The sequence below is a fragment of the Rhincodon typus genome, chromosome 11 (assembly GCF_021869965.1).
Source record: "Rhincodon typus isolate 14 chromosome 11, sRhiTyp1.1, whole genome shotgun sequence".
NCBI classification, from domain to species: Eukaryota; Metazoa; Chordata; class Chondrichthyes; order Orectolobiformes; family Rhincodontidae; genus Rhincodon; species Rhincodon typus.
Genome location: NC_063342.1, coordinates 69,862,411 through 69,888,296, shown reverse-complemented (window position 1 = coordinate 69,888,296; position 25,886 = coordinate 69,862,411). Strand labels below are relative to the sequence as shown.

The 25,886-nt window shown below is 40.7% G+C and overlaps 1 protein-coding gene across 4 annotated transcripts in view; it reads right to left on the bottom strand.

Moving 5' to 3' along the window:
- Window positions 1-25,886, bottom strand: part of LOC109917214 (plastin-2-like) — a 69,200-nt gene that overhangs the window by 26,978 nt on the left and 16,336 nt on the right. For all 4 annotated transcript variants that reach the window (XM_020517006.2, XM_048602896.1, XM_048602893.1 and 1 more), the window contains exons 2-5: window positions 11,686-11,780; window positions 10,926-11,083; window positions 6,630-6,756; window positions 2,786-2,921 (exon numbers count right to left, since the gene is read on the bottom strand). In XM_020517006.2, the coding sequence (XP_020372595.1) occupies window positions 2,786-2,921; window positions 6,630-6,756; window positions 10,926-11,083; window positions 11,686-11,752 (488 nt within the window). In that variant the 5' untranslated portion in view covers window positions 11,753-11,780. The remainder of the gene's footprint in view (window positions 1-2,785; window positions 2,922-6,629; window positions 6,757-10,925; window positions 11,084-11,685; window positions 11,781-25,886) is intronic.

The following is a 25,886-nucleotide window of genomic DNA, read 5'->3' as shown; positions in this document are numbered from 1 at the left end:
TTGCTTAGGCCACAGCTAGAGTATTGTGTGCATTTCTGGAACCCACATTCTAGGAGGGAAGTGATAGTATTGGAGAGGGTACAGAGGAGCTTTACCAGGATGTTACCTGGGCTGGAGAGTTTCAGTTAGGAGGAGAGATTGGATAAACTGGGTTTTTTTTTTTTTTCCTTAGAGTAGAGGAGACAGAGGGAACATGATTGAGAAGTAATAAAATGATGAGGGTCTTATATTAGGTAGACAAGGAATTTTTCTCCTTGATGAAGGGATCAAATGAGCAAGGGGGCATAGGTTTAAGGTAGGGGGCAGGAGGTTTAGAGGGGATGGGAGGAAAAACTTTTTCACCTAAAAACAGGAACCTGGAACTTACTGTCTAAGGGTGGTAGAGGCAAAAACCTCACAACATTTAAAAAATATTTTTATGTGCACTAATGATGCCAAAGCACACAAGGCTATGGGCCAAGTGCTGGGAAATGGGATTAGGATAGTTTGGTCGTTGTTTTTGATCAGCACAGACTTCAATGGGCCAAAAGGGACTTTTTTTGTGCTGTACGTCTCGATGACACTGTGGCAGTGTGAACATACTAATTAACCAGAAAATGGTCATAACTGTTTAGTTAGTGGAAAGTGTTGTGACTGTAATGAGATCAACCAGGTGGAGCTCATACGAGGAGTGGTGATTAGACCAACTTAACAGCCCCAATCAGAGAACCCTGGCTGATAGGCATAAACAGGGGTGTCAGACATCCTGTTCACTCACAGCTAGCTGTGAGGGAGCTGGATCAGTGTCAAGGACTCTGTAAATAAAGGGTGACTTGATGATGGGATATTGGCCTCTGTGGGGTTATTTCTGAAAAGTAGGTGGAAAGGGTGCTCAAAGATATATCGGAGACTCAGACATGGTAAATTAATGTTATAAATCAGGGTATTTATATATTCTTGCAGCATTAAGACCTATGTGATATGGAGGCGATTTTGAATGTGAAGTGTAGGTAGCAAAGGGTGCAAGATGGAAATTCAATGACTACCTGACCCATAATCTCAGACCAATTACATTGGTCTCCACTTGCTGTGTTTCTTGAGGAGGGGATAACATTGGTGCAAGAGTTGCTGTCAGTTTTATCACACAGTTGACTGAGGAACTGCCTTGGAAGACACCCAACACCCAAGTACAGGGATCACAAGTGCACTCCCAGCTTTGAGGAAGGGTTCTGGGAGGTGGGTATAAAGGAGAAGAGAAAGCCTCTTTAACACAGAGCATGCGTAAAACAGTCAAAATACTATGTTTCTAGGAGCTCGGAAATGAAAACAGAAAATATTCAGTGGGCTGACAGACAGAAATCGAGTTAACCTTTCAGGTCAAGGTCCTTTCTTCAGAACACCCTGAAATGAAACATTAAGTCTGTTTCTCACCCTCCTAATACTACCAGGGTACTCCCAGCACTTTCTATTCTTTTGGGCAATGGACATGGGAATACAAATGGAGCGGTAACTAAAGAAAGAAATGATCACTGATCAAGCAAAGCGATTCCTGAAGACCAGTTAGGTTTTTGCGTAAAGGAGGGTGTATGAAACAGTGCAGGAAGATAAGCACAAGAAGCTTGTTCTGCCTTCAGTGATCTGTCCTTCCCAGTGAATACTGCCTTCCTGAGGGTTTGATTCCCAAATTTGCAATACTCCAGACCCCAGTCCCACAAAGAGTACTGAGGTTTTACAGCACAGAGAAGAGCCCTTCAGCCCATCATGTCCAGGTCATCTAACATAGATCTATTCTGATCCCTTTTTCCAGCACTCAGCCTGTAGGTTGTAATCAACATTAAACAAGCACTTCAAACAAATACCTTAAAATGGCTCCAGAGTTCCCTCCTTCACTGTTCTTTTAGGCAGTGGAATTCCAGTTACCTACAGCCCTCTGGGTGAAGGTTCTTTTCCTCAAATCCACTCTAAATCTTCTTCTTATTTTAAGACTGTGTCCCCTGGTTACTGATTCTCCTACTCGGGGGAGAAGGTTCCTCCCCATCTAATCTGTCTCTGCCTCTCAATTTTGTACCTCAATAAGTTCCTGCCCTCAGCTTTTCTCTGCTTTAAGGAAAGTAACCCCCATCTCATTGCTGAATTGCTCCAGCCCAGGCAACATCCTGGTAAATCTCCTCTATACCCTCTCCAGAGAGATCACATCCTTCCTATAATGGGATGACTAGAGCAGCGCACAATACTTCAGTTGGAGCCCAACTAATATTATATGCAGCTCCATCATAACCTCCTTGCTCTAGTATTCAAGGCCTTGACCAATAAAAGGCAAGAATCCCATATGGCTTTGCATGATATACGAACGTTCACTGAGCAGAATACATGTGTAGATCATTCTCACTCATTTTACATAAAATCTGTGGTGATTATTATGGGGAATGTGTTCATTTACTTGTATATATTTTTAATCAAACGGGCCAGGGATGTTATGACCCACTTCTGGAGCAGGTGCGACTTGAACCCAGGCCTCCCAGTCCAGGGGCAGGGATATGCCACAGCACCATGAGAACTCCTCATCATTTCCTTTCAAGTTCAGTCTTCTTTAAAATATGGACACAAGAGTTGTTACCTTATTGCCAGTGTCTCTGGTGGTTCCCTGTCAGAAAGGGTGACAACTGGCAAAGTCAGGGAACTTATTGATGTCAGATGTTCTCCTCTCCGAGACAAATGTCTGCTTGGTTCAATAAAGGCTGATCAGGTTGTTTTAGACCACAGCCATGTTGGCAGGAATGTGTGGGGTGAAGGCAGAAATACTTACCAAAGGATGATACCATTTCCAACAGCAGCAAAGAGCTCAGTATCACTGTTGGCATCCATAGGAATCAGTTGCTGACAGTCTGGATCCTTCTCCAAAGCCTTGTTGATCCAATTAACAAAGGCATACCTTTCTTCCTCTGCAATAAATAAGATCACACTTGAATGGTCATTTGTTTATCAAAGAAAACGATGTGCAGATGACTCCTGGAGCCAAAGTATCTTTTTTGTTTTTACCCCTCTTGTACAGTGCATTTCACAACACTAACATAGCAATAACAGAGCACAAAACTCTTACTGCCAAAAATTGACCAAAGATTCACTTTTGAATACTCCTAACAACACAGGCATTGTGCTTTTAAAATAAGAGGAGGAGTGGCATTAAAGGAATGCTAGCCAGCATTGCTAATTGGGATCCTTCACCCTTTGATTAGTAGGCATTAGCTTTATCACGGATTGTACAATGATAATGGGATATAGGTTATTCACTTAAGGATAAGAAACACAGAAGGGAATGCAAGGAGGAATATTTGATATGCAGCGACTGCACTGCATGTTCTTATAATAACCTCAAACGCACTGCTCGTGGAAACAAATACAAATAAAAGGGAACTGAGTAGACACTGGAGGGAAATAAACTGCTCCGGAGGTGGGGGCGGGCGTGGGTGGTGGTGGAGGAATGACTAGATAGCAGCAGGGAGTGGGACTGATTGGTCTGTTCTACGGAGAGCTACTATGAAAGTAGTGGGCCAAAATTGCCTTCTTATAGAATTTTCCATTCACCACATTTCCCTCACCATCTCACATCTGCCAGCAAATCCCCCCACCCCCCCCCTCCTGCCCCCCTCTCCCCGATAACCTCCCCACCTCTACAGCTGATGTACCAGTATAAGGGTTGGTTTTCAGTGACTCGCCCAACCCTGAAGCCAACTGAGGCCCTTAAGTGGTCAACTAGTGCCCACTCGAGAGCATCTCCTGCGGGTATTTTACCCAACTGACCCAATGCCCTCAGCCAGGCCCATCCCAGCAAGGTCAGTCTGCTTGAATCAAGTCCAGCCCACATCATCAGGGATGGGCTGCAGTCCCAGCAGTGACTACTCCCATCGGTTGGCGCTGCTAGGATAGAAGTGCTAGCTGTGACCCCGATGAGCCAGCAGCTCTTCAAGAGGTGGTAGAGACACCCTCATACTAGCTGATGCCAACGGCTCAAATCAGGTACATTAACCCGATGTGAAACGGAGCCTCACAACTGAACGGTGGCATGGAGGTAAACTCCAGTTGAAACAGCTCATTGAGTGGTGAAATCCACAATGCCCAGCACATGGGCAAGACACTGCATTCAATAATGGTTGTATCATCATCAATTGCATTATACACAAAAGCCATCACTCCTTTGTACGTCTTCTCAGAAATTTGGTAATCCTTGATGGCAACACTTAGTTGCATAACTTCTTGTAAATTTTTAAAAAATTGATAGAAGTTTCCCAACAGGCATTTGGGCCACTTCTCAAATGACTAGTGGATCGATCGTTACAAAACAATGGTGATTTCTCAAACTGCTTCTGAAACCATATTAATTGCAAGCAAAAATTACATACAGTATGGGTATATATGAAACAGATTTGAAATCCCGCAGGATAGATGTCTATAAAATTCACTAGACATCCAACTGATTTGGATGTGCACGATAATTTATTATTTCTGATTGTTGCATGCAGATTACAAAATATTAAGAAATATTATAGTGAGTGACATTTAAAAGTTTTAATGGCAAAAGTTCACACAGCAAGTCTATAAATATTATTTTCATGTTTCTTATTTGCTTAAAGTTCCACTAATGAGAAATTAAAAGGCAATTTGTGCAGGTCAGGAGTATAAGAGATGAGGTCCTTTGCACACACAACCTAGCTACACAGTTTTTTTTCTTTCCATTGCCTTGTTCTGGGATTCAAACAGCTAGAGTGCCCAGAATGAAGCAAAGACTGTGCTATGTGTATACTGTCTACCACACTAGTCCCAACCTATGCTATGTTCCAACATTTCCTGCAGATAAAAATCTAGTTCAATGTTATGGAAACTTTTCTTTTCCTCCTTTGTTCTTGCATGGGAGTGTGGGCATCGCTGGCATCTCCCACTCATTCCCAATTGCCTTTGAAGTGTTTGTCTGTCTGGGCCATTTCACAGGGTAGATAACAATCAATCAATCACATTGCTAGGAGTCTGGAGTCACATTACAAGAGACCACAGTTTCTATGTTTTAGAACAATAACTGAAATGGAAATTGGACTGTTACAACTGAAATAAAACAAGAATGTTTTGCAACTTGAAAATCAAGTGATGCACATGGTTGAGCTTTGCAGTACAATGTTGCTGAAAGCAAAAAGGGGAAGATTTTGAGAGTAAATACCACAGGAACTGAGGGTCAACCACAATGACACATTATAGTATCACACCATTGCAAGAACCAAAAAACTAGTGACAAAAAAGTACTTTCCACCCCATGGTCAGGAGCTTTGATCCTTTGGAATTCTGTTTAACCAAATATTCTTTTTCCACCCATTACTTATGTTTTAAACCATTTGTCTGTCTTTATCGTGATGGAACGTTTGGGGTTCTCAAGGGGTATAGTTAAGGTTGCATAGAGTAGAAATCCTTTCTTTCCATTGTTTTTGTTCAAGTTAGAGCATGTTACAATAAATAGACGTACTGTTACTTATTGATGAAAACCTAGAGAGTGAACTGCTTTTGTCCGGGTAGCAGCCAGTCAGGCAAATTGCTTTAGTGCACCTCCTGCGCAGTTGTAACCTTGTATGCCTCGCTCTGTCTAAGCGCCTCATGATCTATTATGTCCTTTTATGTTATGATCTGACTGTACTGCTTGCAAAACAAAACTCTTGATTGTATTTAGGTACGTGAGACAACAATAAATCAAACCAAATCAAATTGATAATTTAGGTGGTCTCATTGCAATTTAGTGTTACACTTGTGGACAAGTTGTGGAACAGTGCGGCATAATTATCAATCCACTATTCCCAGTTAATGTGTAGGCCAGACCAGGTAAAGATGACAAATTTTTCTTCCCTAAAAAGGGACATCAGTGAGTCAAAAGTGTTTTTACAATAACCAATATTGGTTATCTGGAAGTCATTAGAGGAGATTTCTGTTCCATATTTTTAAAATGCAAATTCAACATCTGCATGGCAGGATTCAAATCCACGAATTCCCTGAACATTAACTTTGGATTAAGCCGCAGCCACTAAATAGGCAGTTGTATGCTCAGGAACCGAGGTTGCAATCAGGCAACCTTATTAATAAGAAGTTTAGCATGAACCTGTATATCTGCATTCTGAAAACTTATTTTAAGAGCAGACAAAGGCGATATTATCAAATTATACAGAACGGACAGCAGAGAAAGAGGCCACTTGGGCCCAATATGTCCACATCTGGATTGGAAGGACAAGGGCAACAGATATATGGTAACACCTTCAAGTTTCCCTCCAAGGGGCTCACCATCCTGACTTGGTAATATATCATCATTCCTTCACTGTCACTGGGTCAAAATCCTAATGGCTTCTTATTAACCCACAGCAGGTGGACTGCAGCGGTTCAAGAAGGCAGCTCACCACCATCTCAAGGGCAACTAGAGATGGACAATAAATGCTCGCCAGCTGGCGACACTCAAATCCCACAAAATGAATTAAAACAGAAATATTTATTTTCCCATCATAGGCCAATCCAGCTCCCCCTGAAATACATCTGACAAAAAGCATGCAAATCCACTTCTCAGCTCTAAAGTAGACAGTAGCTTACTTTGACCTAGGTGTTACAAACAGGGCACCTTGGCTTACCTGAGTAGGAGTGCTGAGTTCCTTCACTGGACTTTTCAGTTCCATGAACAGCACAGATTCCCTCCTTTTTCAGGAGTTGCTTTCTGAATGTCTTTGCAACGTCACTGCTCTTTAAACCATAGAAAAGCTGTGAAAATACAAGAGACAATTATTCTTACATTTCAAAAGGCAACATCAAGAAAATTTTGGAAATGTAGCCTATGTATATAAAAAAGAAACAAGATGCACACAGATGATTAATTACATGTCTGAGGAGCTATCGTTCATGAATTATCACCTCAAAATCTCATGTTTAAGTTTCTTCTTAAAAGCCATATATTTGTCAGCCATACACTACAAAAATAATGTATGATTACATCATAACATATAACCAGTAAAGGTACTTTGAAAAGAAAGCAACAGTTGTTTTACTGCAACTAAAAGTGACCACAATGGATTAGGGAAGTTAAGATGAAATCATTTGAGTTTTCTATCACAGAAACAGGCCACTTCTGAAGAAGGGTCTAGACCCGAAACATCAGCTTTCCTGCTCGGCCTGCTGTGTTCATCCAGCTGTACACCTTGTTATCTAGGATAACAAAAAACTGTTTTCACCTGCCAACCGTGACATCTCATCCTGCTGCCCCAAGGCATTTCAATTCCAATCACCTATTTCAGTTTCAAAAGAATTTATGAATTCTGTAACATTCTAATCAGCTTCTGCGTAAAGATTTTTCCCTAATCTTTATCTAATAATACCTTCGTGATTATTTTTATTTCATGCTTTCAGTAACATTATCATAACCAGTGAAGAAATAGTTCAAATTTACGATAATGCTTCGTCGTCTCCCACAGCTCATGCCACAGCTCCAATGAAGTCCACTCTATCCTCATAACTAAGTTCATTCTTACAATCATAGTAAGCAAAGATTTGAACAATCTGATTTCCTAGGGCAAAATGCCTTTTATAATTGTCGGTTTAAAAAATTAATTTAAATCAGGGGAATCTTCCTTTAAGAAAACTTTCATTTATCTCTCTTCACTAAACAAAAACATGTTCAAAGAACTTATAATTGTACCTTTCCTATCTTTAGAATGTTACAAAACACTTCACAGCCAAGTGTAAGTGAAAACTCATAGGAAAGGCTGTGGAGGTCAAGCTCTAGAAAAGGGAGGAAGGCTGAACCATCACCTGAAAAAGGTATAAAAATATTTTGGCAGTAGTATCTAGTTTCAGTGATGTTCACTTACTCCTATAAACAGACCTAACCTGTACTGCAGGAATTTTGGGGTTACGACCGTAGCTCCAACCTGGAGTGACAGATCTCCACCCAGCCAAATGGTGTGTGGCTCCCTCATTCAAATCCAAAGAACTGCCAGATTTAAGTGGTAGGTTTCCTAGCATCACAATGAGGCTTAGTGCTTTTGTGTGGCTAGCAAACACACCTTGCACAAAATTCCATGCTCACGTGTGACCTTGACCCGAAGACATCTCATTCTAGAGCAGCTCAATTTAGTCAACTTCTTTGGATCATCCCTCATCCATTACTACACGATCTCCACACGGATTGAATGAGAACAGGTTCAGGTTAAACTGTGACCCTCAAGAGAGCATTGTGGTAGCCCCCACCTCTGAGCCAGGAGACCTGGATTCAAGTCCCACATGCTCCAGACGTGTATGATAACACCTCTGAACAGGTTGATTAGAAAATATCCAAACCGTGATCCTCTTCATGGAGTCAAATTTAAAAATCGGGAGAATACTTGAGCAAAATTCTGGGATTGCTAGTGATCGGGAAAGGATCGAAATCAAGAAAGGAGGGAAAGGTGAGCAAGAGGCAGAGGAAGCTGGTGAGAAAAAGAAACAAAATTTAAAAAAACCACTCATGAAAGGGCCAGCTTACTGATTTTTATCCAAGCGGGAAGATTTTGCTTGTAGGTAAAACATAGGATTTACTGTTGATTTTGTTATTGATTGATGCAGCTTTTGAAAACAAAGTAACATTTGTAATGTAGCAAAAATAGTCAATTAGTTCAAAGGCAATAATTTATATATAAATGGGAATGAAGAGCATAGGATTTGAAGACTTTCCAAGAAACTACTGCTTGTCTGAAGCAATGTAAAGTGAAAAAGAGACCAAGGCACGACTGGTTAAATATTCCTGCGCCTTGTGGAAATCTACTTCAATTATAACTGGAAATTTGGGAAATCAAAGGGCCTTGCAACCTTCTGGTAGCACAAGAAAATCAGAAGCCTGAAAAAGGTACTCAAGCCCATCAAGTTGCTTCTATCCAGACTCCGTGGACCAGATTTGCCACACAAGCTGGTGGGAGGACTCAATGATGACAGGAAAGCCAGGAACAACCTGGTCTTGGTAGTTTGAGATGACCCCCAGCTGAGTGAAGGACTAGCAACTTGTGGAGGAAGGGGTGCCCACTTGTGCGAATGTGGCCAGGCAAGATATATGTGCAGGCCCAACCCCCGAGCCTCTACGTCTGTGCAGACTACTCTTGGATGCAGGATTGAAAAACGAAATATAGTACAGTTATCCAAATTATACATCCAATGGGACCACAGTTTCAGCTTCTGTCACAGGATATTTCCTGCGCAAAAGTTGTATTAGCATCTCAGCTTTGACTCATGTCAGAAAACAACTAACTCCTTCCCCCACAAGAATTCCAAGACGGTTGGCCCTTTAAAATTATTTATTCGTGGGTGTCATTGGCTGGTCAGTATTTTTTGCCCATCCTTAATTGCTCTTGCGAAGGTGGTGGTGAGGTGTCTTCTTGAACTGTAGTTTACATGCCCACAATGCCCTTATAGAGGGAATTCCAGGATTTTGGGTCAGCAACGCTGAAAGAACAGCAATATATTTCCAAGTCAAGATGGTGAGTGGCTTGGAGGCAAACTTGCAGGCAGTCATATTCCTATTTATCTGCTGTCCTTGTCCTTTTAGACAGAAGAGGTCGTCGGTTTAGAAGCTACTGTCTAAGGACCTTTGGAGAATTCCTGCAATGCAACAACCACGACCATCTTCCTACGAGTCATGTTTGACTCCAAAACGGCGGAGATATTTCTCCTGATTCCGATGCTAGAATACAGGGGAAAGTGGCATGTTGGAATAGATTTCTGAACAAACTCCAGGGACCAGAGTTTCAGTGATAAAAGTGTGATGGTACCTCATTCAAACCCTCTGTCCACAGAAACATACATGATGTTCAAAGAGAGCATTCCATTCCTCAACAATCTTCTATTTTCTGGACTCCTGACATTTAAATTTACATTTCTGAATCCTTCATTCTCTTGGAATGAAATCATTCTGCTCATTTCCAGAGTATATTAATTGCACTTTATTGGACTGGGTATTTAAAAGGTGTCTCTTGTTAGACCTCCCCTTGCAAGTTTAAGAACATCAGCAACTTGCTGCATGAAATCAGCTATTAGCATCACAGTCAGGGATAGGACCAGAGTGAACAGGGTCAGCAAACAGGACTCTCCTTAACCAGCGAGATCAAAAGATTGTGAACTGAATGATGCAAGGTTTGAACAAGTGATTGCAAGCTAGAGTAGGTGAATTCAATGTCAAATCAGACATGGAGGCGAAATAAACAGAGGGGGAAAAATAAAAACATTACTTTGCTAGGGAGGGGGAAAGAAAAGAGGGAAAATGACAAAGGAAAATTAAACTCAATATTTCTAAAATTTCAAAACAAAAACAGACTCAAATCTAAAGAAATGGGACTGCACAGATAGTTAACATATAGTGCCAAACAACCTGTTTGGCAGTAATTAACTCATCACTATTAAAAGGTTGGACAAAATGTAACATTTTATGGCAATTTTACTTCATATCTTCCATGCAGATACAGCCACATCATGCTTTTCAGTGCACTTGGACAGTAGTGTGGCAGGCAGCAACTTGAGGTTCTCAGGAATCTAAGAGTGGAATGGGGGAACCTTGGACAGCAATCTTCTCATTTTTTGTTTTAATTTAACCTATTTTTCTAATTGACCTGTTCAGAAGTGTTATTACATGACTCTGGAGCAGGTGGAGCTTGAACTCAGCCTCCCGGGACACTACCACTGTGTCACAAGAGGGCGTATCAGCCTGCAGCTGCTCCACCACCATTTGCACATAAAATGATGGCTAGCACCATGAACTCCTGTTGTCACTTTGACAGCAACATCTGGCCCAACCAATAAAAGGTTCAGTTTGATTCCCTTCATAACCCAAAATGCAGTGATGGCGTTTTAATATTTGAGGAACCCAGTCTTCTCAGTCAAAAATAAATCCAAACAGGCAGGTTGTAACTTACTCCAACGAAGTCTTCAAAACTAATCTGGTCTTTCTGACTCCCAGCAGCTGCGAGTTCTTCTCTTATTTCGCGAATTTTGTAGCCTGGCAATTGTAGATTCGCTTGTTGAAAGAGGTTATGGAGTTCATTGTTATCAATGTATCCCGAGTTATCAGTGTCTGAAAGACAAAAATTTAAAAAAAGTTATTAAAAGCCTTTAGATGGTCAAATAGCTAAGGACTTCCCCCTTCATGCCAGTTTCCTGACTAGCTCGATTGTAGGATGTCTGACAGTGAAGTTTGTGCTTTATGGGATTTGAAGCTATGGACGCCAATTGTGTTTTGTAGGAAGTTTCTGCTCAAATTTATTTGCATATTGCCAAACAATGTGATATTGCCCTTGCAGCCACATGTCCCCTGCAGTGTTTATCAGCTTTGTTTTGAGATAGTCGTGGGGGTGGCAAAGTGGAAGGGGGTTACATGAAAGGCAGGTAACCATACAGGGCCAGCTAACTGTTCAGTGACCCACTCAGTGACATTCATAGAACAGCCAGATCTTCAAGAACTTAAGTTTAATTGGCATGACCAACATGGGAGTGGTAATGGCAGTAAGAGGGGGCCCATCTTCGTACTGAAAGTGATGAAATACCAGGACCTGTTGCCATCATATATAAGTTAACCTGAGGCACATTCAATGCACATTCTGGCCAGTCGGTCAGTCGCTCCTGGTGTCTCCTCCTCTTGGAGAACTACTGCCGAGGTTAGGTAATACAGTTACTCACCAATTTTTGAAAATGCTGCCTGAAGTTCTTCCAGCTCTTCATTAGAGATCTGCACTGTTTCTGCCATATTTCGTTAATGATACAAGCAAACTAAACTGAAAACAAAAGAAGAAAACTTGCCTGATTAACTTTGTACTCAGTCAAAAAAAAATGTAATTATCCTCAACAATCCTCATTCCTTTTTTTTTTAAAATATTCAATCTTCCAGTTGTATTTGACATTAATATAAAGTTTCCCTTTCTGTTAGCTAATGTTACTATAACTGAGTCAATCTTTTAACCCATGATTTGAAAGCACAAAAGAAAACATGGTGGCCATAGCAGCAGCAACAAGGAACCTAGTAAAGCACTTGGTCATAAAGTCATACAGCATGGAAACAGACCCTCCAGTCCAACTCGTCTGTACCAGCCAGACATCCCAATCTGACCTAGTCTCATTTGCCAGTATTTGGCCCATATGCCCGTAAGCCCTTCCTATTCTTGTAGCCATCCAGATGCCTTTTTAAAATGTTATAATTGTCCCCACCTTCACACAACCCCAGCCATCCCAAGGCACTACACAGACAACTTGCACGCACCATTACTCCATAAACCTCAAATGAGATGAATTATTAGTTCATCTGTTTTTGTTGCTGTTGGTTGGGGTTAAATATTGACCTGGATGCTGCTGTTCCTCCACCTTTTGCATCCACTTGACCAAGCAGCAGAGTTATTGGCTCTACACCTCCAACAGCGCATCTCAAAAAATTACCACACTCACTCAGTGGAACCAAAAACGCCAAATCTAGATTACGTGCTGACATCCCAGAGTGGGACTCGAAGCCACAACCTTGGATTTGGGACATAAGGAAAGGAAATCTGCCATCCTTACCCAGTCTGGCCTAAATGTGACTATGGACCCTCAGCAACTTGGTTGACTCTTAGCTGCCCTCTGAACTGAACTAGTAAGCCACTCAGTGAGGGACGGGAAATAAATACTGGTCTTGCCAGCAACACCGAATTCCAAGAAAGAATATAATAAGAGGTACCAAAATGAGCTAAACTGACATCCTTGCCTATTGTCCTGTATAAATATCATGGAAACACAAAGACAAATGAGCTTAGTGTTTTTTTCAGTAATGTTTAGACTCTTGCTAGCCTTCCTATATTGTACTAATTGAGCAATTTATCCAAATTATTCTACTTGAACATGCTTCTTTAACATCCATCTCGCTGATCCTTTCTTCAGCTTGTGTGCGCACGTGTGTACACAAATACAACAGGTACACTACTGGACTAGCAATCCAAAGACAAAAGATTCAAAAGATGAGAATTCAAATTTTACCACAGCACCTGGGAAACTTAAATTCAGTTAAATAAATAAATCTGGAATAAGACAAAAAAAAAACTAGTTAGTAACAGTGGCTGGATTGTCGTAAAAAGTCATCAAGTTACCTAATGCCATTTTGAAAATCTATCTGCTCTCCTCTCCTTGGTCTGATCTATAGATCCACAGTTGTGGGTTGAAAGAGCTTTGCAAGGAAAGAAAAGCAGACAGACTGAATATCAATCTAAGCAGTAAATGTGACAAAGGCACAGAACTTGCAGTAGGTAGAGAGAGAGAGAAGGGGAATGATAGAAAACCCTAAATAGAACTGATCGTTCCATCTAACCGTCACCCGTGAAACTTGTAATGACTGCATTGGTAGGGGTGATAACTGTATAGTCTTTATGGAAAGGTGCTCCTGTATTCACACTGAAGGCGCACACATGGTGCAGTGTGATACTACCACTGTCTTAAATGGGAGAGATTTAGAACAGGCCGAGCAGCTCAGAACTGGGTAACCATGAGAGCCCTATGTGACATTAGAAGTAGCAGAATTGTATTCCAGCACAATCTGGCCTGATATAGTCTTCATTCTACTGTTACCATCAAACTAGGAGGCCTATTCTGGTTCAATGTGGAGCACAGATGAGCAGCCCAGGATCAACAGCAATTATACCTAAAAATAAAGTGCCAATGCTGTAAAACAACGTATTAAAAACGACAGAGGGTACATGCTACTGAAACAGCTATAATGTTTCCACAGCAACAAAATCAGAGCGAAGCTCTACAGCCCTGCCATATTTGGTCAGAAATAGCAGTGAGTAATTAGGAGACCCAACAGTAAAAGAAACACCTCAACGATGAGGAGTGCCAAATACAAGGGTGAATCTGCTTTCAGCCAGAACAGCTCAATTGATGACCCAATTTGGACATCGTGAGGGGTTCCTGGCATCACAGATACCAGGCTTTAGCCAATTCCATTCTCTCCAGTTATCAAGAAATCGCTGTGCACACTGATTATAGCAAAGACTATGGAGGACCAACACTGCGGCTCCAGACTCAGTCACACACATTGTAGAGTTGTTTCAATACATCAACAACGTTGGCATCTACTCAGCGATGTTGAAGATTATGTCCTGCCTATAAGGGCATGACAAATCCTATCCAGTCAATTGCTTTACTCAGGTGGTGAGGTGAGGGGAACTGCCTTTGAGATCAAGTCAGCATTTGACAAAGCATGCCATCAAGACACCTGAGTAAACCTGAAGTCAACAGGGATCTGGGAGAAACTCTTTACCAGTTGGAGTAATACCTAGCACAAAGAAAAACTGTTACAGGTGCTAAAGGCATATCATCACCTCAACCCTAGGATAGCACTGCATGAGTTCCTCAGGGAAGGGCGAGGCTAACTAACTTCAGCTACATTAACGGCCTTCCCTCCACAATTAGGCCAGAAGTGGGGCGTTTGCTGATTATGCAACATTCAACCCCATTTCTACCTCTTCAGATACTAAAGCATTGCTGCAGGCATTGAGAGCTGGAAAGGATATGTGCCAAGTAACATTTGTGGTAAACAGGTGCCAGGCAAAGACCATTCCAACAGGAGATAACTGAACCACCTTCCCAAGACATTCACATGCAAAAACATGGCCATTAACTCTCAGGACCACAACTGGCAGGACACATTACTGGATCCGAGACTGATCGGAGGCTAGGAATTCTGCGATTGAATTAGTTCCAGATTCCATAAAGCCTTTCTACCACTTACAAGTCTATAGTGTTGTGGATAAACGTAGCTCTAATGCACAAGAAACTTGACACCATCCAATACAAAGTAGCCTGTTTAATTGGCACCCCACCCATCGCCATCAACATTCATTGCCTTCCTCCCCCCTCAACCAATGCACAGTGGCAGCAGCATGTACCAACTATACAATTCACTGCAGAAATTCACCCAGTCTTCATTGGTCGCATCTCATAAGGACTAAAGGAGCAGGCTCTTGGAAATGCACATGGAAAATTCCCTTACAGGTCTCGCACACCATTCAGACTAGGAAATCTCTCTCAATTCCTTCCCTGTCCTTGGGTGAAAAACTCAGGAACTCCCTCCCTTACAGCACTGAGAAAACCTTCACTCCAGACCACAGCAGGGCAACAAATAAATAATAAGACCAGCCCCACCATTAATGCTCATCTCCCAAAAGTGAATAAAAAACATTAAGAGTATTCAAACAAAGCACCCAGCAGCTATTTGAATCTTTTTAGTCTGAAGCAGCAGCTCAGGAAGAATCCAAAGGGGTGTCTCTCGAAGACCCCCTCACTAAACAAAATTGTCATCCCTTTGACCTCTTTACACCTTGCTGCTACTGAATCTTTCTCCCATTGAAACAACCCCATGATAATCTCTCCAAAAAAAAAAAAAGAGCATTTTTCTTTTCACTAAGCATGCCACACACAAGGGAGATACATGTTATTCATTAATAATGACAACCCATTCATCCATAGTAACAAGGCTCTCAAGGCATCATTATAGCCATTGCTTTTTGCCATTTATACATACGAATATAGGAGCGTAGATACTAAGTTTGTAGATGATACCAAAAAGGTGATGTAGTGGACAGTGAAGAAGATTATCTCTGACTACAATGGGATTTTGATCAGATAGGCCAATAGGCTGGGGAGTGGCAGATGGAGTTTAAATTTAAATAAATGTGAGTTATTGCATTTTAGTAAGCAAATTAGACAGGACTTACACAGTTAATGGGGGGTGGGGAAGAGCGTTTCCAAACAATGAGACCTAGGGGTGCAGGTGCATAGTTCCCTGAAAGTGGAGTCATAGGTGGACAGAGTGGTGAAGGCGGCATTTGGAATGCTTGCCTTAATTGGTCAGAACACTGAGTATAGGAGTTCAGATGTCATGTTGAGGCCACACAGGACATTGGCGAGGCCACTTCTAGAATAATGTGTACAATTCTGGTGGACTTGTATAGGGAAGACATTGTTAAACTTGAGAGGGTGTAGAAAAGATTTACAAGGATGTTGCCAGGACTGGAGGGTTTGACTTGCAGGGAGAGGCCGAGTAGACTGGGGATATTTTTCCTTAGTGTTGGATGCTAAGGGGTGACATTATAGAGGTTTATAAAATCATGAGGGGCATGGATAGGGTGAAGAGCCAAGGTCTTCTTCCTTCAGGTGGGGGAGTCCAAAACTAAAGGGCATAAGTTGAAGGTGAGAGGGGAAAGATTTTAAAAAGGTCCTGGAGGGGTAACTTTTTCCCAGAGGGTGGTGTGTGTATGGAACGAGCTGCCAGAGGTGGAGGAGGGGGCTGGTACAATTACAACATTTAAAAAAGGTGTCTGGATGGGTACATGAATAGGCAAGGTTTAAGAGGGATATGGGCCTGGCAAGTGGGATGAAGTCAGATTGGGATATCTGGTCAGCGCAGATAAATTGCACTAAAGGGTCTGTTTCTGTGCTGTATAACTCTATAACACACTTATGTTGGCTGAAAAACTAGCTTTTGTCCTGAATCAATTGTATTTGTGCAAACATTAAAGACACTTGACATTCTATCCTAAATTCTAAAGTGACTCCCCTTGTCTTCATGGCAGCTCATGCAAAGTTCAAGTCACTATTGTTCAGGGGTTTGGCGGGGGGGGGGGGGGGGGGGGGGGGGGAGAAGAGAACAGAGAACAAAGGCTAACCATAACCCATCACAGTTCTAGAACCTCACAGCAGGAATTCCTCAGAGCAACACTATAACCTTCATCACTGCAGCTGTATCAATGACCTTGATCAGTAGTAGAGATGCTCGATGATTGCAAGGTGTTAAAACTCTTCATTGGCCTTACTTAAAATTTACATCATATAGATGTGTGATAACATCCTCATTTTTGGTTAGGTGCAAAGACAGAGACTCAGGGAAAACTGCAAACTCTATCAAATGCAGAGGTGTGTCACAAAAGCTGCATTTTCTACCTCACGTCCTATTTTAAGAAATGCCCTCACTCCATGAGTCAATGTGAAAGAGACTTGCAGCTATATTATGATCCAGCTCAGAGACAGACTGAAGGTTGGGAGGGATTTTGAAGTTTGGTCAGAATTTCAAGTCTATAAGACTTGGTATTTGGAATCGTGTCCGACATTGAAGAAGCTTTGTTTCTGCTTCAGGTAATGCAATAGAGCAATAGGTTCAAACTTCAAAAGCTTTCCTCAAGAATTATTTTAATTTTTCATCATGCAACTCAAGCTCAAAATACTTTCAAATGCTGATGATCCTTAGCATTCACACCCTGGGGGAAGACAACGGTGTTGTGTTATTGTCATTGGATTAATGATTCAGAAACCCTGGAAATGCTCTGGGGACCCAGGTTTGAATCCCAACACCTGAATGGAATTTGACTTCAATAAAAAGAGAAATGTGAATTTTTTGTTTTCTTCAGAAAGAAAACTCTTAAGTTAAAACATGTTCTTGAAACCAGTGTTGACTGTTGTAAAAACCATCCGGTTCACTGACGTCCTTTAGGGAAGGAAACTCCCATTCTTACCTAGTCTGGCCTACGGACCTAACTCCAGACCCACAGCAAGGTGGTTGACTCTTAACTGCCCTCTGAGATGGCCCAGCAAGCTACTTCGTGGCAAGCTATGAACAAGTCTTAAAAGGAATGGAAAAGGGATGGTTATCCTGGCATCAACTGGGCAAACACCAGAAATGACAGTGGCAAACATGGCCTTGACTAGAACAAAAATACAAGTAAAATGCTGCTTCACCTGTAAGGTGTGTTTGGGACTTTGAACAGAGGAGATGGTGAATAAGCAAGTGTTACACCTTCTGTGATTGCATGAGAAGATGCCATGAAAGCATCAGGCATGCTGGAGCTTGTCACTGAGGGGCAAAATGCTGAGAGGTGGAGGGGAGATGCCTCTGTTGGTGGTACCCAACTGGAGATATCATATATGACAGAAAATGATCCTTTGAACATGGAGACTGGTGGATAGAAAATGAGGATGTGGGTAACCTTGTTCGGAGGATGGGGGAAAAGAATGGGTTACAGTAGCAATGCAGGATGTGAATCACAGTTCAGGGTCCCGACAGCAGCATTGGGGTGAACTCTTGGAGGGGGAAAAAAAAAATCAAGCATATCGAAGTCACCCTAGTCGAAGGTGGCATCACCAGAACTGATGCAGCTGAGAAACTGACAGAATGGAATGGAATCCTTGCAGGAAGTAGGGTGTGAGGCAATGTAGTTGAAATAACTGTGGGAGTAAATGGGCTTGGAATGGAGATCAGTTAAAAGCCTGTTGCTGAAAGTGTTAGAGGTGAAGTCAAGGAAGGGAAGAGTCAGATTATGGTGAAAGATGGATGGAAATTGGAATCAAAACTGATGAGCTTTTCCATTTGCAGATGAAGGCAGGAAGCAATACCAGTGATGTCATCAATGTATTGGAGAAAGTGTTGTGGTTGTAGGACTGGAACAACAAATGTTTCCCATACCCCACAGAGACAGCAATAACTGGAAACATGCAAGTACCATAAGCACACCTGTAACTAGGAGAATGTGAGACAGATTAAAAGAATTGTTCCTAAGTGAGAGCAAGCTCAGCCAGGCAAAGGTGGCTGGTGGCGGTCTGGGACTGTTCAGGTCACTTTGAGAAGGAAGTGGAGGGCCTTCAGAGGCTCCTGATGGGGGATGCACATATAGGGGATTTGTACTTTCCACGGTAAAGAAGACGCAGCTAGAGTTTGATTCCATGATTTCCAGTTTTCTAAGTCAAGCATCAGAAGAATCACGAATAAGGGGGAAGGAGACTGACCAATCTGTTCCATTCACTTCTTCCTTTTAATCAACAGCGTTTAAAAAAAAACACCATTTCCCAGACCCTTTCAGTTCTGAAGAAGAGTCACTGGACTTGAAATGTTAACTTTGTTTCTCTCTCTCCACAGATACTGCCACACCTGCTGGAGTTTCTCCAGCACTTTGTTTGTACTTCAGATTTCTAACAGCTGCAGTATTTTGCTTTTATCTCAGGATTACTAATCCACTGCCATTACCACTATGACACTGTCTCCCTTGAAGTTTAGTCTGTCAGGCAAGGCTTTTCTGCTTTTGTACCTTAGGAAGTTGACAAAATCTGATGGTTTTTTTGAGCTTGTCTGGCTTTCATTTTGGATTTCAACTTCTACCATTGCTCTTTCTACTATGAGATCCTTTTCTGATTGTAAAAGAAATATTATACATTACAACAACTTTGTCTCAAATTAGTTCTGGTGGTAATCACTGCAGTCAGAAAATTCTGACAACTTTATCAATATCCTTTACACATTAAACAGGCTCATCTGACAACTGTATTTTTCCTGTAAATCATGTTCTCTCCTTAATCGTTTGATTGATCCTCAAAGTGAAGTAATTGTTAAATGGTCTTTGGATATTCTTGAAAGATATCTATCTCTTCTCTTAACATTGTTGTTTTAAAACATGATGTGGAACAGGTACAACAGAATAAAGGCGTTCACTTTTTTCCTATTTTTAAATTGCAAAATAATGAAGATGACTGGTAATAAAGCTTTTTCATTAGAATGGCTCATTTTAAAGAATATTTTCATCTTATTTTCCATTTACAGATTTCTATTAATGTTGAAAAACAGCTATTTCAAAATTAGCCTCTTTTTTGATTAAAAATAGATTTTCAAACATTTAAGGATTACTGAAATGATTTAAAATGAGGAAAATCTGAATTTCATCTTTTCCAAGGTGAAGAAAAGACAATTTATTTTTCCTTTCAAGTTTATGGTTTCATGCCTTTTTAAACAATGTAATGATTTCTGCTTTTCCAAGAGATTCACACCATTTAAACAAAAAAGAATGCTAGGTTGTTTTAATGCCTTTAAAACAATTTTTGATTCACAACCGAAACATTTAACTGCAAAATGGTGATTTTTTTTTCCCCACTCTAGTCAAATTATAATTTCAGTTTAATGACTTCCTTAATCAATGTCCCTTTTTGAAATGTTTTTACAGCTTTCCCTTACAATTTTAAATTATAATGATGCACTTAAAATAAATATAGCAATTTAAACCTGCTATTAGCTTCTTAGCCTAGTTTTTCTTTAATGTAAGGCTTTTCACCCATCCTCTAAGGGACTCGACTTACTTTGTGCATCTGATATCTTGATTTATTCTGGGTTTATAATTCAGATTTATCCCCTTGTGACTTTTAAGACTGTCTACGATCCTCGTAAGCTTTTTCAGTATTTTTCACCATATAGCGGTATTGACTTCTACTGAAGGCTTAGTAGTGGCTATTGCTTCTGTAGCCTTTTTAATTACTAGCTGCTGCTATCATAGAAGCCCACTATCCCTGTGCACCTTTAAGTTGCTGAATATTTCAAGGCACATTCACCATTTCTGACTGGAATTACTGTTTCTTTCCTCTCTTCTGATGGCTGTGTCTTTTGTAGAGCTGAAGACTTTTTTCACAAGACCAATCCCCATATTATAGGGGACAATGATGCCTACCTGTGGTCTGTTAGTACTAAATGCTTTAAATAATCCCACCCCTGTAGTCTGTCATCAGAAAACCCTTCTGATTTAGCCACTGAACAAAATTATTCTTAAAATAGTTGAGGAGGTCTATCTTTAATTTTCAATGACATGTTGAGTATATAATGAATAATGAGGCATAACAAATCATATCAATCCCAAATCGAAATCTACAAAACAAGGCTGTTGCCAACATTTCTCTGAGCCAATCGGTAACCTTCATCTCCTTCACAATTTGGTGCAATCCTGATCAGCTATTAGTAGCGTACAAGGATGAATTGGCAGCATTTCTGTACTTTGTTCCAGAGTTCAGAGATTGCATAAAGATTGATGCCCAAAGTTATTTCTCCCAGCTGCTCGCTGTTAGACTCAAAAGCAATTTATTAAAAAATTAGGCAATTTATCAGCTTTCATTACACAAATTATAGACCAGAACGCATTGAATGAGCAGCACATATCTATATATTCAGGTGTATCCATTTGTCCGTCTAAAAAGACAGCAATCATTTGAATGAAATAAAATATTTTTAAAGGATAGACAAATAAGATGATACATAAAACTTTATAATACGGGCAGATAACATTGACTTGGTTCCAACAATCCAGGTAGTAGACAGCTCATACTAATCATTTCTGTCAATTCCAAGAAGCTCAGTTGAAATTGCGAACCCGACTCAAGTTGAAATTGTAAAATCCCCTTTTTATTTAAAAAGCTCAAAATCACTCCACTGAGCAATTTAGGGGCTTTCAAAGGGCAAAAAAAAAACTTCATGGTTAAGAAACCAATAAAAATGAAGGATTTGTATTTGCAAAGCACTTTTCACAACCTCACAAAGCCCCAAGCCACTGTAAAACCAACAAAATACTTGGAGGTGTAGTTACTGATGTAATGTAGGGGCTGCAGCAATCAATGTACACAGTAATGACCCGCAAACAACATTATCCAGATTATCTGTTTCTTTTAGTTATGTTGGGTAAGGGCAAAATGGTGGCCCAGGAAACCAGGAAAATTCCCCTTTATGCACAGAATCCCTACAGTGTGGGAGCAGGCCATTCAGCTCATCGAGTTCACACCGGCCCTCAGAAGAGCATCCTGCCTCGACCCACCCTCTACCCTATCCTTGTAACCCTGCATTTCCCATGACTAATCCTACTAGCCTGTGCATCCCTGAACACTATGGGCAATTTAGCACGGCTAATCCACCTAACCTGCACATCTTTGAACTGTTGGGGGGAAACCCACGCACCCGGAGGAAACCGGTGCAGACATGGAGAGAACGTGGAAACTCCAGACAGATGGTTGCCCAAGGGTGAAATCGAACCCAAGTCCCAGGCACTTTGAGGCAGCTGTGCTAACCACTGAGCCACCATGCCACCTGAACTTCAAAGAAATGGCATAGATTTTTTTGGATGCACCCAAGAGGGGAGGTAGATCCCTTGTTTAATGTCTTATCCAAAAGATGACACCTTCGATATGTAGCACGCTCTCCAGTGTGTCAGCCTGATTTACATACTCATCTTTTATTAGTAGGACTTCAGCCCTGAACCTTCTGTCAGTCCGTCATGAGTGCTACTACTGAACTACAACTGAACAAAACACAGCATTACCAAAAACTGTGCAGATGATGTCTTTGCACACTTCTCAAACTTATTAAAAGGTGAAGGCACTCTAATATGACATTGCAAGATTCAGACTTTTAAACTCTAACTAGGTCAATGAACAAAAGATTGGTGTCAATTACTGGACATGTGTGAGACTGCGGGGACCCACTTGTGTTGCAGTGGTAGTGTCCCTACCCCGTACTGGGAGGCCCAGGTTCAAGTCCCATCTCCTCCAGAGGTGTGTAATACATGTCTGAACAGGTTGATTAGAAAAAAATAGACTGCAGTACAGATGTTGGCAGGATACCTTTTGGTATGATATCAGCAAGCCCCATTTTGTTTGAACTGGTAAGCTGCTTAGAGACAGCATCATGTTAAAGACAGTGAGAAATTTGCATTGGGGCAGACACTGATCATGGAAGAAGTAAGGCATTGTACTAATTTCATTGCAGTCGTAATGGCTGGTGAGATTTAAATTCAATTAATAAAATTTGAAATTGAAAGCAAGCGGTTAGGAATGTTAGCCATGACAACCAGTGTAAGAATCCATCTCGTTCTCTAATCTCTTTGCAGGAAGAAAGCTTGCCATCCTTACCCAGTCTGGCCTATATGTAACTCCAGACTCTCAGTAACATGGTTCACTCTTAACTGCTCTGTAAAAGCACAAAAAAAAAGTCAGAGCACAGAAAAGGCCCTTCAGCACATCAAGTCTGCAATGACAATAACCACCACTAAATGGTTCAATAAGGGTCTCTGTTCAGGGACACTTGGGGATGGGAAACAATGCTGGCCTTGCCAGTCACATGCACATCCTGAAGATGTATTTGTAAAAAAGGTAGTGTATTGAAGGGAATTATGTTTAGTCAGGGCAAAGTGCAGAGCACGGTAGCAGATTTGAGCAACAGGATAATATTTTGTGTGCACTCACACAGCAAGGAAATAATCATACGGAAATCCAGTGTGTACAAAATTACCAAATGACAGAAGATACGTGAAACCTGGTTGCACAGGTTGAGAGGGCAGGTTAAGGAAGCAGCAATGATGCTGATTGGCTCCCGGAGCAGTTTCAGTGTCAATACCAATGCTAATTGACCCCTAATTCCTACATTAGGATACAGACTACACTTCAGAAAGTAATCCAATGTATGTAAAACACTTAAGAGATCCCAGGGGGTCAAGCGTTATATAAACACTGCATTTTAAATTGTATATCCGAGTGTATTACCTTTGAGTTTCCAGTGAGATCACAGACTAGATAAGTTACTATTCTCACCATTGAAATTCAGCCCAAATCAACAATTATTTTTACCCCAATAGTACCCCATATGAGTTTAAAATAAAGATTGGGTATCAAGTCAGAAATCAGACTCACTGTTCAATATTTATTTGGAAGATATTTTGTTATTTCCAGAATTAGGTATTTCCTACCAGATGTAAAGTACTTGTCGAAATGTATTCTTGGGAAATACAAAATATTCTGCTAGACAGGTCCAAAAATTAGTCTGAAATTGAACTGCAAATAATTTATTGGATGATATGTCAATTGACAAGTTGTTAAAAGAGGTTTCTGTCAAGTCAGCGCTTAATGGCAAAGCAGGAACAGGAAATGACTAATACATAGGTTCCATTTTGTTTTTTAATATTCATTTTGTGATATGAGTATATGATAACCTAAGAAAGCAAGATCGCATGGCTGAGGTTTTAAAATCACACCAATTCAAAGTCGTGCACTGTAAAAATGACAAAATAATTCGTTTTATGGGAACTAAAATCTTGCAGGTATGGAGAAGGAAAGACTTTTCAAGCCTCCACTGTATTTAAGACCAACCACATGGAAGGAAGCAGGTCTAATGTACAAAAATAGATTTAACAACAAATAGCAAACTATATTAGCTGAATGGGTGCTAAACACAAAAAAAAAATATTCAATAATGCAAGGCTTTTTTCTCCAATCGGAACAAATTTCCTTTGTTGAAAGCCTCTAATCCATAAAGTTAAAGAAGTTTCTAGCAAGGAAAGGGCTGTTCAGTCCACCTTGTTTTGCAAAAATAATCACTATTTTGCTCTCTCTTCAAAGATCTCTATCTTTGTCTAACTCAAAAATGTTTACCTATTTTTCCCTGTTTCAATTTTTCAGTGTGGAAAATCATACTGTGCTCCAATCACCTTCTTTGTAAATAGAAAGAGTTTAATTGAGATAACAAGGTGTAGAGCTGGATGAACACAGCAGGCCAAGCAGTATCAGAGGAGCAGGAAAGCTGACGTTTCAGGTCTAGACCCTTCTTATTGACTATTTTTTCCTCCATTTCTAATGCCTGTAAAACATGAAGTCATTAACACCACTCCCCAACTGGAGGGAATACTCTTTCCCATGACTAATCTATGAAAACCATTCTTAAATTTAAAACCCTCTATTAAGTGTTGTCTTAGCTAGTTTAGATCCAGTGAAAACACTCCCAGTATCTTCAGTTGTTCAGAACAGCTATAATATCCCTAATATCACATTGGTCCAAACACTAGGTTAAGACAGAACACATATAGAGATATTACTAACTAAACTAGAGGATTTGTGGTGCAGTTTTCCATATTCGAATTTAGAGACAAACTTTGCCAAGCACCAGCAATTACCAATTGTGTGTATTGTTCTCACAGTCTGATGGTAAAATCTGACATGGTTTGTGAATTTTTGCTGGGAAAGACTGCACAGCTTCTCTTTCCCTGTTTGCTGTATTATTTGTGCTAGGGACTGGTTCACAAACAGAGGTTAAAAAAACATCAAGGGAAAATCACTGCTTCAATTTTTCTTTATTTTAGAACTGTTCAAATATCTTCTGTAGTCAGTCTCCCACAACTTAACCTAACCACTGCTTCTGCTTTGTGAGTATGAAATTTGAACAGAAGTGATCCTGTTTTTAAATTCCAAATTTGCACCTGCACATACATACAGGTTGTAAAGTATTTTCTCCAACTTTTACACAAATTTAAATCAATGGAAATGATGGGACAGCAAGTCAGTTTTGGGTGAAATGTCATGCCTAATTTAGAAACAGTTCAGGCCTTCTCATATTGACAAACAGGATGCGGTCTGTAAGTAGATTTTACCCTATTTGCTATGCTAAATTGGAGAGGCAGTAAAACAAAAAAAAAGGTGGTGGAGTTTTGTTCAGTCAAAAAGTTAAAAACGAAGTTGTGCAAGCATTTACAAGATTATGTTCTTCTCAAAAGCATCTAAAATGAAGTCACTAATTGTTTGCTTTGAGTAAAAATTACTCCAAAAGCTACTTGCGCAATATGCCCTTTGGTTTCAATGATTGAGAAACAGATGGCTGGCAGGTCCACTTGATGGGAGTATCCCTCTTTTTAACTTTTAGTTGAAACCACTTACTATACCTCAAAAATCTCATGGAGGGTAGAAATAACCACAAACTCATCTTCACCAGACCCCTGCTTCAGCTGTCCCATCCATTTCCCTTCTCACCACGCCCTCTATATGCAAGAGCATTGAACTTCACATCAGCCACTAGTTCATCTGGCTCACTCAACTTCACGCTATCTACTCAATGAAACCTTCACCAATATTTCTCCTTTATCTACCCCGTTTCCTCCCTTGAGCCCTTTAAATATCAGCCTCATGGTTGAAACCTCCCACTTGACACTGTTTTATCACAGTTCTATAAAAAAATTTCGTTTCCTCAGCCCCAGACATGGGAACACAGTTAATAAGTCTTCACCCTTCAAAACTGTCTCCATCTC